General features: G+C 36.7%; 2 protein-coding genes across 3 annotated transcripts; both read left to right on the top strand.

Moving 5' to 3' along the window:
* Positions 1–4,017: 4,017 nt before the first annotated feature.
* On the top strand, positions 4,018–8,548 carry LOC110849898 (pancreatic lipase-related protein 2). 2 transcript variants are annotated; one of them, XM_035851700.1, is made up of 6 exons: positions 4,018–4,414; positions 4,785–4,945; positions 5,081–5,368; positions 7,411–7,560; positions 7,634–7,838; positions 7,937–8,548. In XM_035851700.1, the coding sequence occupies exons 1-6, from the start codon at positions 4,287–4,289 to the stop codon at positions 7,944–7,946; spliced, it is 942 nt and encodes a 313-aa protein (XP_035707593.1). In that variant the 5' UTR covers positions 4,018–4,286; the 3' UTR covers positions 7,947–8,548. The 2 variants fall into 2 exon arrangements, with proteins under 2 accessions (XP_035707593.1, XP_035707592.1); XM_035851699.1 differs by having other exon boundaries at positions 4,020–4,414; positions 7,924–8,258.
* Positions 8,056–9,632, top strand: LOC110849897 (spore wall protein 2-like). The gene is made up of 3 exons (XM_022097369.1): positions 8,056–8,072; positions 8,245–9,409; positions 9,525–9,632. The coding sequence occupies exons 1-3, from the start codon at positions 8,056–8,058 to the stop codon at positions 9,630–9,632; spliced, it is 1,290 nt and encodes a 429-aa protein (XP_021953061.1).
* The last annotated feature ends 6,651 nt before the right edge of the window (positions 9,633–16,283 follow it).

The following is a 16,283-nucleotide window of genomic DNA, read 5'->3' as shown; positions in this document are numbered from 1 at the left end:
TATTTTTTGCGTATTTTTGTTCTTTGTTTACTCTGTATTTAGGAAATAAACAAAACAAACCGAAACACAATTGTAGTGAACAGAAGAAAAACCCAGTTGTCAAAAATATAATAAACTTTATTTTTTTAATGAAAAATCTCATAGCATTTTGGGCCAAAAGTAAAATAAAAGTAAAATATTAATTTTTCAAATTTGCTCATTGCTCTTGTTTTAAAATTTGTTATCGAGGAATGTTCTATTTAAGTGTAGTTTTAATTCTTAAATAAAATCAGTAATCACTTTGTGCACACATAAAAATACCTGTCCAAAAATGAAGTTTTCATTCAAAAGTATATAAGTCATCTCGACTGTTAACTGAAGATTTTCATTCACATTCAGACATTTTCGTTCAAATGCATTCCATTTCATTTCACCTGTTATGTATATATGATTATACATAAATAAGTGGTACACAGTGAGAGGAGACAGAGGAGAGTATTTATTAGTGGAGAGTTAAAGATGGAGTGAGTACAGATTCATAACTAATTACATATACATATCTACGCAGGCATACATATACCTAACACACCTCATCGGATTTCATTTCTTACTTTGCCTAATTGGTTAAACATACGGTGAAAAATGAAAGAGTACAAAATTCTTTCATTCACAGTCACTTATCTGAAATGACCGAAGCTTTCACTCATTTTCAATCAAATCGCAGATTCATTTTTTTTCATTCACTCTCATTCACCATCATAATCAGTCAAATGAATGAAAATGAACAGGTATGTCACCAACGCAGTTAAAACCACAAGTTAGAATCAAATCTATCACGGAAATTTTTAGAGTGTACCTAGACACACCAACTATTTGGTTGATGTAATTTAAAAGTTGATGAATGAATTGATAATTTAGATAACAACCACAATTCCGCTAAATTTTTAATTTGTTCCATTTCAGCTGAAAATAGCGAGCCATACTTCCATAGTCACTTCTTGAAGTAGCCAATATGTTCTCCAAACTAGCTTTTGGTGCACTTTCAAATTTTTTTCTCACCTTAAAGAAATTACACTTTGTCCCCCCGAATACTTGGAACCCAGGGAAACAAAAACTCGAAATGGATCCAAATCCAAATAAAATCCGATGGATTTTTTCAAATTTAATTGTTCTCCTGACTTGGATTATACTTCAGATTTATACACTTTCAGTGAAAAGTGACACTCTGAATTCGGCCAAAATTATATTCCTAACTCTGGAACTTTTCATAGGAATTCACTCCGTCCCATTATTTTTAAAGGCGTGCACGGACGGAGAAGAACTTTCTGCGGCGATGAATTCTTACATAAAAGTGGAAAAATATTTAAGAGGTGACATAATATTTAACAGATCAAAATGTAATACTCCGGACCACGATGGCTTTGGTTTTGGTATCTTAGAATGGTCGAGTTATAAATCTACAAAAATTTACAATTTACAAATTAACAAATACAAAATTATTCTAGGAATAATTTCCTAAACGATTTTCAACGCGAAATAAAATTTTAACGTGCTTTCCATTATTTTTTACAGAAAACCAGATCTTTCCCATGCCAAGCACCGATCCTATCTGGTATCGTGACCTGTGGGGCATAATATTTAATGGGCTGGCCATCGGCATATTTTCATTCTTCTTCACGGCACCAATCCTTTTCGTGATTTCGGACGTGGATCCTATCTCCTTTATTCTCCCGTATACACCATTCAGATCATAACTATTCACATTCGTTCATTTAAGAGAGAACAAATAAATTATTCATTAATTCAATAAATTCATGAATAGTGACATTTTTTTCAAAATGTTCTAAGGAATGAATCTTAAAGAAATACTTATTCGTTTCATGAAGAATGAATGAATAATTTTGTTCGTTATTCATTTTCTACCTTATGCTTAACACATGGGGTATCCTGAAAAATAACGTGAATTTGAGATGAAACGAGTAAAAAATGAGTAATGAATAAATATGTATTTCCAAATTTTGAATCAATTACAAAATTCTTATTCCTCCTTCCTACTTAAATTGAATGACTTTTATATGAAGAAATATTCTTTATTGAACAGCTATCAAGTACACGGGGTCGCCGTCACATTAACTCATTTTTTAATGAGGGTACTCTTGTTCACTTTGGCGCTGGCAGAAATTGTGTCTACCATGGGAGCAGCTCACTTCACCTTGGTCATGTTAATGTTGTACTCGAAAACTTGCATTAACCATCTCAAGTTTTACAGGCAACCCAAAGTGCAGGAACCAAAAGTACAGAAACCTGTCGACCAACGGTTTCGAAGTGAAACTCAAAAACAGCTTTCAAACAAGGAAGTTAATAAACTTATTGGTTTGTCCGACCTCGACATGTATGTCGTTCTGATGGTGCAATTTCGCCTGGTTCGAGGGTATGTCGACACATCGACCGCGTTTATAATGGGGTCTGGATTTGCCATGCTGATAACGCTGAATTACGTGGTGATTATGCTCTTTGGAAAAATCCCGTTGCCTTTGTACCTCGTCATATTGTTGTTGGCCATCCTGTGCCCGTGGTTCGTGATTTGTGAACTCCTGAGGCGGGAAAGAGTCATGCGTATTCGGTAAAATTGTTGAAATATTGGAGGGGAAGTTCTGCAGGGAAAAGAACGCCGTGGGGGAGGAGGAAAGTGGGATCGCTGCGTCCAGTTGGTTTCTGGGTGGGGCCCTTCATTCTCATAAAACAAGAAACTTTCTCCATCTTTTTGGATATGGTGCTTAAAAATACGGTTAACGCGATATTATTGCTGTAAAAGAAGAAAGTGAAATTATCTCTTTAATGCACATATGTGCATTAAAGACAGTGCACATATGTACCGTTCGCCAGACGCAATAGTGGAAAATGTTCTGGGGCTCGATTTGATGTAATTTGTTATATTTACGTATTGTACAATATATTGTACACTTACCAATTTGCTTTTCACTCTCCGATCCCTGTAGCAATTTTCTATTTGAAATGAAAAGTTGACTTGTACGCTATAGCCTAAATTAATGCAGGGATGATAATGAGAATACGTATACTATGTATGGAAATTATTTTAATTTTCGCTGATTCCATAGCGAAATTTTTTTTCGTGATGTTGTATTATGTATTGTTATGTGTTGTTATTTATACCTTACTCAGAATTAAAATCGGCAAAACAACTGCAAGCACATGTACAAAATTTTATTAAAAATAGTTGGACAAAACAGTTTTACATATTCCCAAATATTTTCAAGTCTGAAGTAAATATCAAAACGTTTTTTGATGCTGATGATGTAAATATTGGCGTTAGAATGTTTCCTCGTAACGAGTAGTTTTGAAATCGCTTGAAACAGGAGTTGTTGAGATAAATGATTTCAGATCATAATCGCTTTGAGTACATTTAAGAACTGATTTATTAAAAAGCAAATCTTGTTATATTATTAAGACATGTTCCAACTAGATTAGTCAAATGAATTCTTATCCACCCACCATTATGTGTGGTCAATTATTTGTGCAATAAGCATATACATACATGCATGAAATGAACTCCTAATAAGATGATTGAACTTATAGTTATTTACAACAGGAGTGTTCAGCCTGTACATATGCAAACAAATTTTGGGCATGTTTCGCATCTGAATGTCGTGATGTACGTTTTATTCCCTAATAAAAAAGGTAATAGTTCTACAATACCCGGGATCATTTTTTACAACCTTATAAAAATTTGTGTATTTAAGTTTTATGTACATATGTGCTTAGTTTATCCACAAATTTCTGTAACAAGCCATCTGCCCATTAACCTTTTAAATACATATCTCTGCGTTACAAGTTAACTATTTATTGCGATGTGTCTTTCATTTTTATGTGAATATTTTCTTTTTACTTAAATTTAGAGGTGATTAGTTGATCTAACTGTACAGAAATTAGTATAAAAACATAAACTTACTCAATTATATTTGTCCATAATGGAAGCTGTAAGAACAATTTACATACATATGTACTAATACATTGCCATATACACCAACATATGCACACAGTATATGTACACAGAACAGAAGTATTCGTATCTAGAAATGTACGTAATGACAAGTACACACCATTAATCCTCACTTTAATTAAGTAAATTGACTAATACATATAACCATGATATATATTTTCTTGTATGCAGATTTCCAGAGAATAATACTGTGTCACTTGCCAATTGTAATAAAACCAGTAATATTGCTTCATTTGAATTCGCACTATCCAGCATATCACCGTAAACTGCATATTTATTACCCGTCATGTTGGCCAAATACGATATCTCCATGATTACGATTATTCTATCCACCCTACAATTCCATATGGTTACTAGTCTTATCGTCAGTAAAAATCCGGATGACATTCATTTTTATTTGTACTCAAGCAAAAGGTAAAACACATACATTTTTCGATTTAAATATCTTGTTTCTTACGTGACAGGCCAGGTACTCAAGTGACGTGCAACAACACATTAGAAGCGCACTCTAAGAAATCCAGTATTAAAATAATACCAAGCGGTATTTATATATGACTCAACCAAAATAGTACTGATAGGTGATACCGTGTATGTACTAATATGTATTCGGTATTAAAATTTTACCATTTTGGTAGTTTTTTGGACCAGTATAATTTTAATACCAAACGGTAGAAAATTTAATACTGATTCCGACAAAACTATACGAGATTTCTTACAGTGTGGCATAACATTACATGACGTATATAATTTATTAACGTTCTCTAATCTGAATCTTAATTGACAGCAATCCCACCGAAAGCGTTGAGCTCATCTACGATAAGGTTGCATCTGTCCCACCCGGGTTTTCTCCGGAAGGACCGACACGTTTTATAATCCATGGATTCAGTGGAAACTCCACCTACAGCTCGGGCGGGGGAGGAATTGCGCCAGATTTTTTGAAAAATGGTAACAAAATTTAGCAACACAAATTTAATACTCAAACTTTAAAGACGTTAAATAAATTAAGTTTTGGGTTGCCTCTTTTTTACCACTGTATGTATAATGTATGCCAATATACCTTCAGCAACTTTTATTTGTTAGCTTATTTAGCCTCAAATGAGCCCGGGAACACAATTTTGGTTGACTGGGGACTCCTCTCAACGCCAAGAGGAAGAGATGCTATAATTCTTAGATATCCAATAGTTGCCTTGCACATTCCCATTGTTGCGAAACGAATCGCGCAATTCATTACGAATTATTGTCAAGAAGGTTTAATTGATCCTGAGAATGTCCACTTAATTGGGCAATCCCTTGGAGCACTTGGAGTGGTCGGTGAGGCGGGAACAGAAACTAGGAAATTAAGCGGGATCCCTGTAGCGAGGATAACGGGTATGTACATATTTAAGTTAAATACATACTTACAGTGTGTTAAATAATTTAACACACTGTTAGAAACATAGGGCGGATATGTATGTACTTAAATCCCTCAAAATATGTATGTAATATGTGCTTAAAAATCTCGAAAATATGCATATGAAAAATGTTTTTCATATGAAATTTCCTACTTTATATATATTTTATATTTGAGAAGATTCTAATTTTTGACACTCTTTTTAGTGAATTATGTCAGAATCCACTCTAATAAAGCGTTAGTGTTAAGTCGCTGACTGAGTCCCTCTCAATGCAAGTTGCCCCGTAGAAGAGACAAAGAGGAAAGCTGAGCAACCACTGCATGCATGAATTTTCTGCATGAGTCTCACTTCGCCTGCACGTGACTTTCACGTACGTACACTTGCCATCAAACTCAAATTAAATGTTTTAATATATAAACACAGGTGCAAGTATTACTTGCACACTCAATTTAAAATTGAGTGTGCTCACATCACTCATCAATAGTGGTTATCATGATAAGTGATCTTGATAAACACTATTAATTAATTATTTTAGTTTGAGACACTCCACCTGCAACGACTGGAATATCAATTCGAATGTATTTTTGACGCTAAATCCAACGCCGTTAATGGTTTTGACCTCCGAGGCCCGTGTGACCTTCCCGTGACCGTGGGGGGTAAATATGGCTTATTCGTGATGTCGCATATCAATTCGAATGTATTTTTGACGCTAAATCCAACGCCGTTAATGGTTTTGACCTCCGAGGCCCGTGTGACCTTCCCGTGACCGTGGGGGGTAAATATGGCTTATTCGTGATGTCGCATATCAATTCGAATGTATTTTTGACGCTAAATCCAACGCCGTTAATGGTTTTGACCTCCGAGGCCCGCGTGACCTTCCCGTGACCGTGGGGGGTAAATATGGCTTATTCGTGATGTCGCATATCAATTCGAATGTATTTTTGACGCTGAATCCGAATCCGTCAATAGCTTGGCGTTAATTGTAGAAGTTAACGGGGTTTATGGAACTTAACGGGAGCGTGAAGCGTGGGAATTTAAATAGTTAGCTATGCAGTTACTCCCACGCGACGGGAATTTAAGTAATTAGCTATTCAACTACTCCCACAGGGGGAAATCAAATTGTACTGTGACCAGATTAATTAAAATGCAGCATGACTTGGGCAAACCCTCACTCTGATGTATGCATGTGGTATGACAAAGTCTCCAGTGGAAATTATTTAAAGTATAGCATGACGAATTTTTCGCTTTGGGCACACCCCCCACTGGAACCCTAGAACCCGGCCTTGGCCGGGCTATACGCTAGTTACAATTAAATCGTCATTTAATGAATAATAATGCGAAGCCAGTTCCATTTCGAGATTTTCAAGTGTAATTTTTGGCTTGAAAAATGCGGAAAATTGGACTTGCACATCGTTCACAGGAATTGACAACTGATTATCATGACAATGAAATTTTGAGAAATTCTTAATTTCTTAATGAAGAAAAATATTTTTGCATAAAAAAACTCGAAATATAAATTAAAATATTTATATTTACCAAAAGACTCGAAATATGTTTGGAAATATATGCATATATATATAGGAAAAAAGTTTGAAATATGTATGAAAATATGTATATGTACGAAAACCCTAAAATATGTAAAATATGTAAAACTATGTTTGAATTTTTGGGATCGTACTTAGATGGGATGTTAGTAGACGAAGTTTAAGTACGATCTGGTTTGGTATGAAAAAGTTAGAAATACATACATATCCGCCCTCTGGTTAGAAATCTGGTATAGTCAGGGGGACATGTTTATTTCTCGATATTTTAACTGCTACTGCTTGGTATTAAAATTATACCTGTCCGTAAAAATTTTCTACCGATATGGTAAACCTTTAACACCGAGCTATTACTACACGGTATTATGTACTGATCGTATTGATACCACTTTGGTTAAATCATATATGGATATTGCCTGCTATTATCTGAATACGGAATTTCTAAGGTGAGCAGTAATAAACGATTTCAACATTTCAGGACTTGATCCTGCCGGACCGTTATTTGATCCTCCCGCACTGGCCATAAAACCCGGGCTGTCTTTGAAGGACGCCCTTTTTGTAGATGTAATCCACACAAATTTAGGAGGGTTAGGTGGAACTGCGACATACGGACATTTGGATTTTTATCGTTAGTTACTCTTACTCACTTAAGAAATGGGTTTTTAAACATGACTTCCTATGACATATACAAAAACTTATAGCGAATGGGGGTTCAAAACAACCCGGATGCGTGGATTCATGCCCGGGTGGAGTTAGCGGGTGTGCTCACGGGTATTCCTATCAATTGATGGCAGCATCTATTTCAAGGCCGTTCAGGTCGTGCCAGTGTACCCGAGCAGAGATGGGTGACACGTGTTTAAACAGTTGCAAAAATCCGACCTACATGGGTCAGTTCTGCCCACCTGCGTAAGTCCACTAGTGAGAAGAAATTCTGAATAAATATGTAAAAACCGGGTATTTAGAATATTTATGTATATAAATTGTGGGTTAGGGCCCGAGGGCAGTTTTACGTGAGGACGGATTCACTACCCGCCACTTGCAAAAGCAACATCAACTAATATGCAATTGATCTAATTTCTCAGTTAGTGGTCTTGAGACAAGTGAATTATGTAACGACTAACCTATGCATGACATGAATATGTATATAGCTCTTGTCGTAAATGTCCAGATCTTACTACTAATTGAAAAATAATATGCTCGTATCAATCGATAATATCGGTCTGATTGGTCTGACTGAACTCAATATCGTTTCATAATACGTCGATTTTGTGATTTGCCGACTTCTTATAAACTGAAATAATCCTGCAAAAAGCGAGAATGGCCAGCATATCGAGCAAGGAGAGAATGCCGAGAATGCCGAGAATGCCGAGAATGCCGAGAATGGTGAGAATGCCGAGAATGCCGAGAATGGTGAGAATGCCGAGAATGCCGAGACTGGTGAGAATGCCGAGAATGGTGACAATGTCGAGAAGGAAGAGAATGCCGAGAATGGTGAGAATGCCGAGAATGGTGAAAATGCCGAGAATGCCGAGACTGGTGAGAATGCCGAGAATGGTGACAATGTCGAGAAGGAAGAGAATGCCGAGAATGGTGAGAATGCCGAGAATGGTGAAAATGCCGAGAATGATGAGAATGACGAGAATGCCGAGAATGGTGAGAATGCCGAGAATGGTGAGAATGGTGAGAATGCCGAGAATGCCGAGAATGGTGAGAATGCCGAGAATGGTGAGAATGGTGAGAATGTCGAGAATGCCGAGTATGGTGAGAATGCCGAGAATGGTGAGAATGGTGAGAATGGTGAGAATGTCGAGAATGGTGAGAATGTCGAGAATGCCGAGAATGGTGAGAATGCCGAGAATGTCGAGAATGCCGAGAATGGTGAGAATGCCGAGAATGTCGAGAATGGTGAGAATGTCGAGAATGCCGAGAATGGTGAGAATGGTGAGAATGTCGAGAATGCCGAGAATGGTGAGAATGCCGAGAATGCCGAGAATGCCGAGAATGGTGAGAATGCCGAGAATGGTGAAAATGTCGAGAATGAAGAGAATACCGGGAATGGTGAGAATGTCGAGAATGCCGAGAATGGTGAAAATGATGAGAATGGTGACAATGTAGAGAATGAAGAGAATGCCGAGAATGGTGAGAATGCCGAGAATGGTGAGAATGGTGAGAATGTCGAGAATGCCGAGAATGCCGAGAATGACGAGAATGGTGAAAATGGTGAGAATGCCGAGAATGCCGAGAATGGTGAGAATGTCGAGAATGCCGAGAATGGTGAGAATGCCGAGAATGCCGAGAATGCCGAGAATGGTGAGAATGTCGAGAATGCCGAGAATGGTGAGAATGCCGAGAATGCCGAGAATGGTGAGAATGTCGAGAATGCCGGGAATGGTGAGAATGTCAAGAATGCCGAGAATGCCGAGAATGGTGAAAATGTCGAGAATGCCGAGAATGGTGAGAATGGTGAGAACCCCGGGGTATGGGTTTTCAGTAGCAAACCCCATACCCCGCCATGTGCAAAAGCATAGCCCATGCGATTGTGCACAGTAAAAATCTCAACCTAATCGCTTCATAAACAAAAAAGTTATTTAGGATCAAACTTTGGCGAAAGGCAAAAAAGGCCTACTTTGGGGGTGTGGTTCGCCGAATGGGGCAACGATAGAAGGCTTCAAATGGTTGAAACAAGTGGACGCCCTCTAGATCTATATTTTCCAAAAAGAACGGAGGTTCTAAATTTTCGGCTTTCCAAGATATAAGCCCGGGAACATTGGAGAAAATCATGTCGAAATTGTCCAAAACTGGCGAAATTCAACATGACGTAGAGCAGTAAAAATCGATATCTACTTTCAGCCAGGCCTATGAAGTGTGTCGCAGGTGAAATTTACCCATGTCGTAAGGGAACGATGTCGACGTGTCGAAATTTCGACATGGGGCTAGAGAGCCGAAATCCAGAACCAATATTCCACTATGCATCTAAATATGTTTTACAACTCTTTTGACCAAGTCGACAACCAATTTCGATAAGCATATACCTTGGAACTAGGAAATTTGAAATTTGACATGTCGAAATTCATGTCATGGTAATCATGGTAATTATGGTAAAACATTTAGAAAAGTGTCCGTATAATTTTGGCCAAAGATTTCCATTAATTTCGCACTGTGCATTCTCACCATTCTCGGCATTCTCACCATTCTCACAATTGTCGACATTCTCACCATTCTCACCATTCTTGGCATTCTCACCATACTCGTGATTCTCACGATTCTCGTCATTCTCACCATTCTCGGCATTCTCGTCATTCTCGACATTCTCACCATTCTTGGCATTCTCGATATTCTCGTCATGCTCACCATTCTCGTCATTCTCGGCATTCTCGGCATTCTCACCATTCTCGGTATTCTCACAATTGTCGACATTCTCACTATTCTCGGCATTCTAACCATTCTCACCATTCTCGTCATTCTCGTCATTCTCGGCATTCTCACAATTGTCGGCATTCTCACCATTCTCACCATTCTCGGCATTCTAACAATTGTCGACATTCTCACCATTCTCGTCATTCTCGGCATTCTCGGCATTATTAACCATTCTCGGCATTCTCACAATTGTCGACATTCTCACCATTATCGTCATTCTCGGCATTCTCGGCATCCTCGGCATTCTCACCATTCTCGGCATTCTCACAATTGTCGTCATTCTCATCATTCTCGACATTCTCGTCATTCTCACCATTCTTGGCATTCTCACCATACTCGTGATTCTCACGATTCTCGTCATTCTCACCATTCTTGGCATTCTCACCATTCTCGGCATTCTCGACATTCTCACCATTCTTGGCATTCTCACCATTCTTGGCATTCTCGATATTCTCGTCATTCTCGGCATTCTCACCATTCTCGGCATTCTCACAATTGTCTACATTCTCACCATTCTCGGCATTCTCGGCATTCTCACCATTCTCGGCATTCTACCAATTGTCGACATTCTCACCATTCTCGGCATTCTAACAATTGTTGACATTCTCACCATTCTCGTCATTCTCGGCGGCATTCTCACAAGACATTCTCACCATTCTCACCATTCTCGTCATTTTCACCATTCTCGGCATTCTCGGCATTCTCACCATTCTCGGCATTCTCGGCATTCTCACCATTCTCGTCATTCTCGGCATTCTCGGCATTCTCACCATTCTCGGCATTCTACCAATTGTCGACATTCTCACCATTCTCGGCATTCTAACAATTGTCGACATTCTCGACATTCTCACCATTCTGACCATTCTCGTCATTCTCACCATTCTCGGCATTCTCACCATTCTCGTCATTCTCGTCATTCTCACCATTCTCGGCATTCTCGGCATTCTCACCATTCTCGTCATTCTCGGCATTCTCGGCATTCTCACCATTCTCGGCATTCTAACAATTGTCGACATTCTCACCATTCTGACCATTCTCGTCATTCTCACCATTCTCGTCATTCTCACCATTCTCGATATGATCGCCATTCTCGAGAATATCCAGAATGTTGGGATTGGGAATGTTGAGAATGTCGATGTCGAGACTGACCAGAATATCTAGTGATATTGAGAACGTGGATAATAATTCGAAGTTTTGAGATTTTCACCTCAAGGCAACCGCTCCCAAATGACCACGATTGGACCGCCATCCCAGGATATCTATCAGCAGACATTTATATATTTTTTAATTTAAGCTATTTTGAATTTTTGCGCCATTCTAAGCTTGACTTTCTTTACTTTCACTTCCGTTGCAGACAAACATGTCAAGATTATTATATGGATTAATTATTTGCTGGAATACGTATTTAAGTATTTAAATTATTCAAAATTCATATTACACGTAATTTATTAGTTTGCGGGTGAAACTTCGAAATAGTCGGAATTGCTTTTGCTACGAAATGAATAATATTTATGTTTACATTTAATATCGTTTATTTTGTTTAATCTGAGTTAGCAAACATGAAAATCAACTGTATCACATATGTCTCCGGAGTACACGAAACTACATAACTAGTTTTTAAAACTTGTTCAAAATTAAAGCAACAAAAATTAATTACATTTTTTCGTACAATTAATATTTTTTAAATTTCAACTGGATAAGAATTTTCTAGAATTACTTAAGTATACAATACATAAGTATACAATACCATTTAATACGCACACATTACCGGACAATTGAAAATTCGGATACAATCAAAGGTTTATTCGTGGGTACGATTTGTTGTGCAACCGTGCAACCAGTGGTTGCCGGGACAGCGCAACAAAATCCGGGAAACGTCGACACCCCCCCCCCCCCCGGCAAAAAAAATATCCTCCAAAAATTCGGGCAAATGCGGAACTAGAGAGTTCATTCCCGGAAAATTTTGTACCTCCTGCTATCGCCGTGCCCCGGGAAATATATTTACCGTAATTCAAAATTTCTTAAAACGTCACCAGATTTGGCGTTTCTTTAAACAGAACAGTACAGACGACCCGTATGCATAATACTTGTTTACGCGTGCTGAACGCGTGCTTAGCCGTACCTTGCCCTTGTGAGGCCTGTACCTGGCGTATTCTGACCCAAGCTATACTGGTTTGGGTATTTTGGGTTTTAGTGGGTTTTCACGGGGTTTATTTGGATTTTGACTAGATTCTGCGTTACAACCATGCATTAGACGAAGTTGTATCACTAAAGCCAAGCAGTTTATTTCATTATCATCTCGTAATTTTTGAAAACCCAGAAAACAGCCACAATATGCAACATTACTTGCCATCCAGTGTCACAAAAATTAATTTCAGAACATATAAATATCAATTTCTAGTATGGAGTTGAAGAAGTAGGATTTATACATAGAATTTTGTGGAATTGGATTTGTAATAGTTGCAAAAAGTTGAGTTTGGTGCTGAAAACTTTAAAACCCATTAAACTTAATGAAACTGAAAGAATCATTAAGCCCGTTTAAAGCCCTAGGTTGTCAATTTTTATTGAAACCCTTTCGTTTCTCCGAACCCCGGTACTTGGCCAAGTTAAATAAATTCGTTATTTTGTAATGAGTTTTTGTTCAAGAATACGAGGACATTGCATTTCCATGGAAAGTAGTAATAGATTAGTTGGCTTTTAAACGCAACCATGTGGTGACTAGGGATCCCAATCCCGGACGATTTTTAACATCCCGGGAATCGGGAATCCCGGTTTTGGCCGTGAAAAATCCCGGGAAATCCCGGGAATTTTTCCCGAAATTTAAATATTACCTTATAACTTGGGTCAAGTCAAATTTGGGTATACAAAAAGTACATCAGGTACATGACTCTAAAAAGCATATTTATAACACCTACTTCTGTGTTTTTGGGATCTGTGCCGCAGAAGTACTTGTATAAAGTATGCTATATTCCGGCCTACACAAAATAGTATTTTGAAAATACATACATATGTACTATAGAAATACAAATTAGTGATTATATTGTTTTGCCTGCTATGGCAAATTAAAAAATTCGATGTAATGCGGAAGCCCAATTTTCGTCCACTAGTTTGGAGAGGTGTGAAGAAAGAGTTTGATAATTTCATCCCAGAAAACTTAAATAATTAATCAAGGATTTGCCAGCATGTTAATTCGAAATGCATAAATTTACGTTTATCAAATATCAATATTAATTGGCCTAAACTGCATTAAAATTAATGTTGAAAAACTTCAATTGAACATGGAACTTGGTAATTCAAAAATTTCAAGTTTAAATAAGTATATGAGCTAGCACGTTCAAAATGCCTTTCATGCAGCCTTAAATTCATGCACTAAAATTCGAAATCACTTCTAGCATGTTAGCATTTTTGATCATAACTGATTTTAGATTCTATGTATAATTATACCGAAAATAAGGATTATTTGTTCCTTCAACTTATAATCTGACATCGAGATTATAAAATTCTAAGTTCCATCTTGTATTACAAATGTTACTTGCAAATTATGTAATTTGGATAAACGTACGAGTTAAATAAATGTGGCCACTAATATTGTTTAAAATTTAAATTTTCGAGTTCCGGATCAATTTTGACTGGTTATGCTCATCGAAGCTTTTTCTTACTAATCATATAACCGAAAATTATGTAAAACTGGTATTAAAATTGTAAATTATAAGTAATTTTCAATTCTGAATGACAAATTGAAAAATCCCGAAATCCCGGGGATTTCAGTTCTTCAAATCCCGGGATTTCGGGATCCCGTTTCCCGGGAATTCCCGGGAATAATATCCCGAAAAATCCCGGGACTGGAACCCCTAGTGGTGACTATTGTAAAGAAATTATTTCTCTGGGATGGAAAATCTCCCGCTCTCGTATACTTCGTGATGTAAATGAGGCCAAACTGAGTCTTTTTCCGTTCCAGAGATATTTCCTCTGCTATATTCTGTATGTATTCTATATGTATGTATCTACGGAAAGTAGAAAGCTGATTTATAAACTTAGCTTATATTAAAATATGTTTGCATTACATATTTTAGTTAATTCCTAATGCTCCACAAAAAACTTTTTACGAGTTATTTGCACTTTTGTATTTGTATAGCCATGTTTTACTTTGTGACTTTTTTTGTAGATTTTAAAGTATTGAAAAATTCCAACACAAAAGTTTGGTATTGGACAAAATGTCGTTTTACATGCATGAATTTTAATTCTAGGAATACGTGTTTTTGATTTTTTGAAACCAAAACGAACATTGCCGACAATCTTGGTTGGGGTTGTGCTCCCGGGATTTTTCGGGATTAATGTAATTCCCGGGAAATGGGATCCCGAAATCCCGAGATTTCAGAATTTTCCAATTTTTCGTTCACAATTTGAAATTACTGGTACTTATTACCGGGTTTTCTGGTATATCATTGGCAGGGGTGGGCAAGATACTTGGTCAAGATACAAGATAAAAGATACAAGATACAAGATAGTATCTTTATCTTGTATCTTGGTCGCCTGATCAGAGAAGTATCTTGTATCTTGTATCTTGTATCTTTTAGAAAGTCGAATAGTATCTTGTGTAAGTACCTTATCTAGATATGCCTGGCAGAAAAGTATCTTAAAATAGTTTTGTCAAGATACAAGGTACTTTTTCTCAAAATTCCGTCAAATTCTTAAGTCAAAGTCAATTTCGTTCTACAGTCAATTTGACCATGAATTTGTCGGAACCAGAATTTGGTGAATTTTTAGTTTATGTTTTGCCAATTTGTAAAAAACTTCTACATGCATACATATGTACATATATATATATATATATGTATATGTATATATGTTCATTTGTACTCGTACATTTGTACACATACATGCACATTACATGATATGTACCTACGCTGAACTAGTGTATATATCTTATAGGGTTTAGATAAGCAGGGAATATTGTAAAAATAATACCAACTTCTTAAAAATGTGTATGTTAGGTAGAGTTCTAGTTTTTCGAAATTTTTCGAAGTATAAGCACTGGCTACAAAATTTGTAAGATGATTATAGAATGATTTTAAATTTTGTACTCACTAAATTTTTTCGTTTAAATTATTAAACATGACCAATTGGGCATGAATACCAAGCTAAAAAAAGAAAGTATCTTATCTAGTATAAAAGTATCTTAAGATACATATCTTGTATCTTGTATCTTGACTACTCAATCTTTAGGAAAGTATCTTGTATCTTGTATCTTGTGTACTTGAACAAGATGTATCTTTTATCTTGTATCTTATATCTTATCCTAGAAAGTATCTTATCTTGTATCTTGTATCTTACGACCAAAGTATCTTGCCCACCCCTGATCATTGGACAGTTAAAGTTTCGACGAAAAGTTTTACCGATAATTTCCATTAAACTCTGAAATAAAAATTTTGAGCGAAACTGGTGGCCAAAGTTTTCTAAGTCACATGTGTAAATTTTATAATCGGGTGCAAAATTTTATTGCTACTTTCTTATTCCCAAATTTAAATGTCGGATTATCCTTTGAAGGAGCAAATGAACCTTATTCTCGGCATAATTAGAGAATCTGAAATCAGCTACACGTATTTAGAATTCGTTTCCAATATGTTGGACAGTAATTTCTAATAGACGAATTTGAGTGTAGAACCAGGTGATTTGTATGTTTAAACTTGAAATTTTAAAATTCCCAAAGTAGAGCTTTGATACTTTTGGAATTTCAAAATTTCAAATTAAAATAATTTTAAAACACGCAGCCCTGCTTGTGCAAAAATTATGTATGTGTATATTTACATACCGCAAAAACTCAAATAATAGCCGTGGGCCACTATCTACAAAATTATGAAAATACATACGGCTACTATTTGAGCACGGCTACTAATTGAATTGTTACGGTATGTACAAATCTTGCCCGATCTG

This window comes from Folsomia candida, unplaced genomic scaffold, assembly GCF_002217175.1.
Source record: "Folsomia candida strain VU population unplaced genomic scaffold, ASM221717v1 Fcan01_Sc005, whole genome shotgun sequence".
Taxonomy (NCBI): Eukaryota; Metazoa; Arthropoda; class Collembola; order Entomobryomorpha; family Isotomidae; genus Folsomia; species Folsomia candida.
This window is presented reverse-complemented; position numbering and strand designations above follow the sequence as displayed.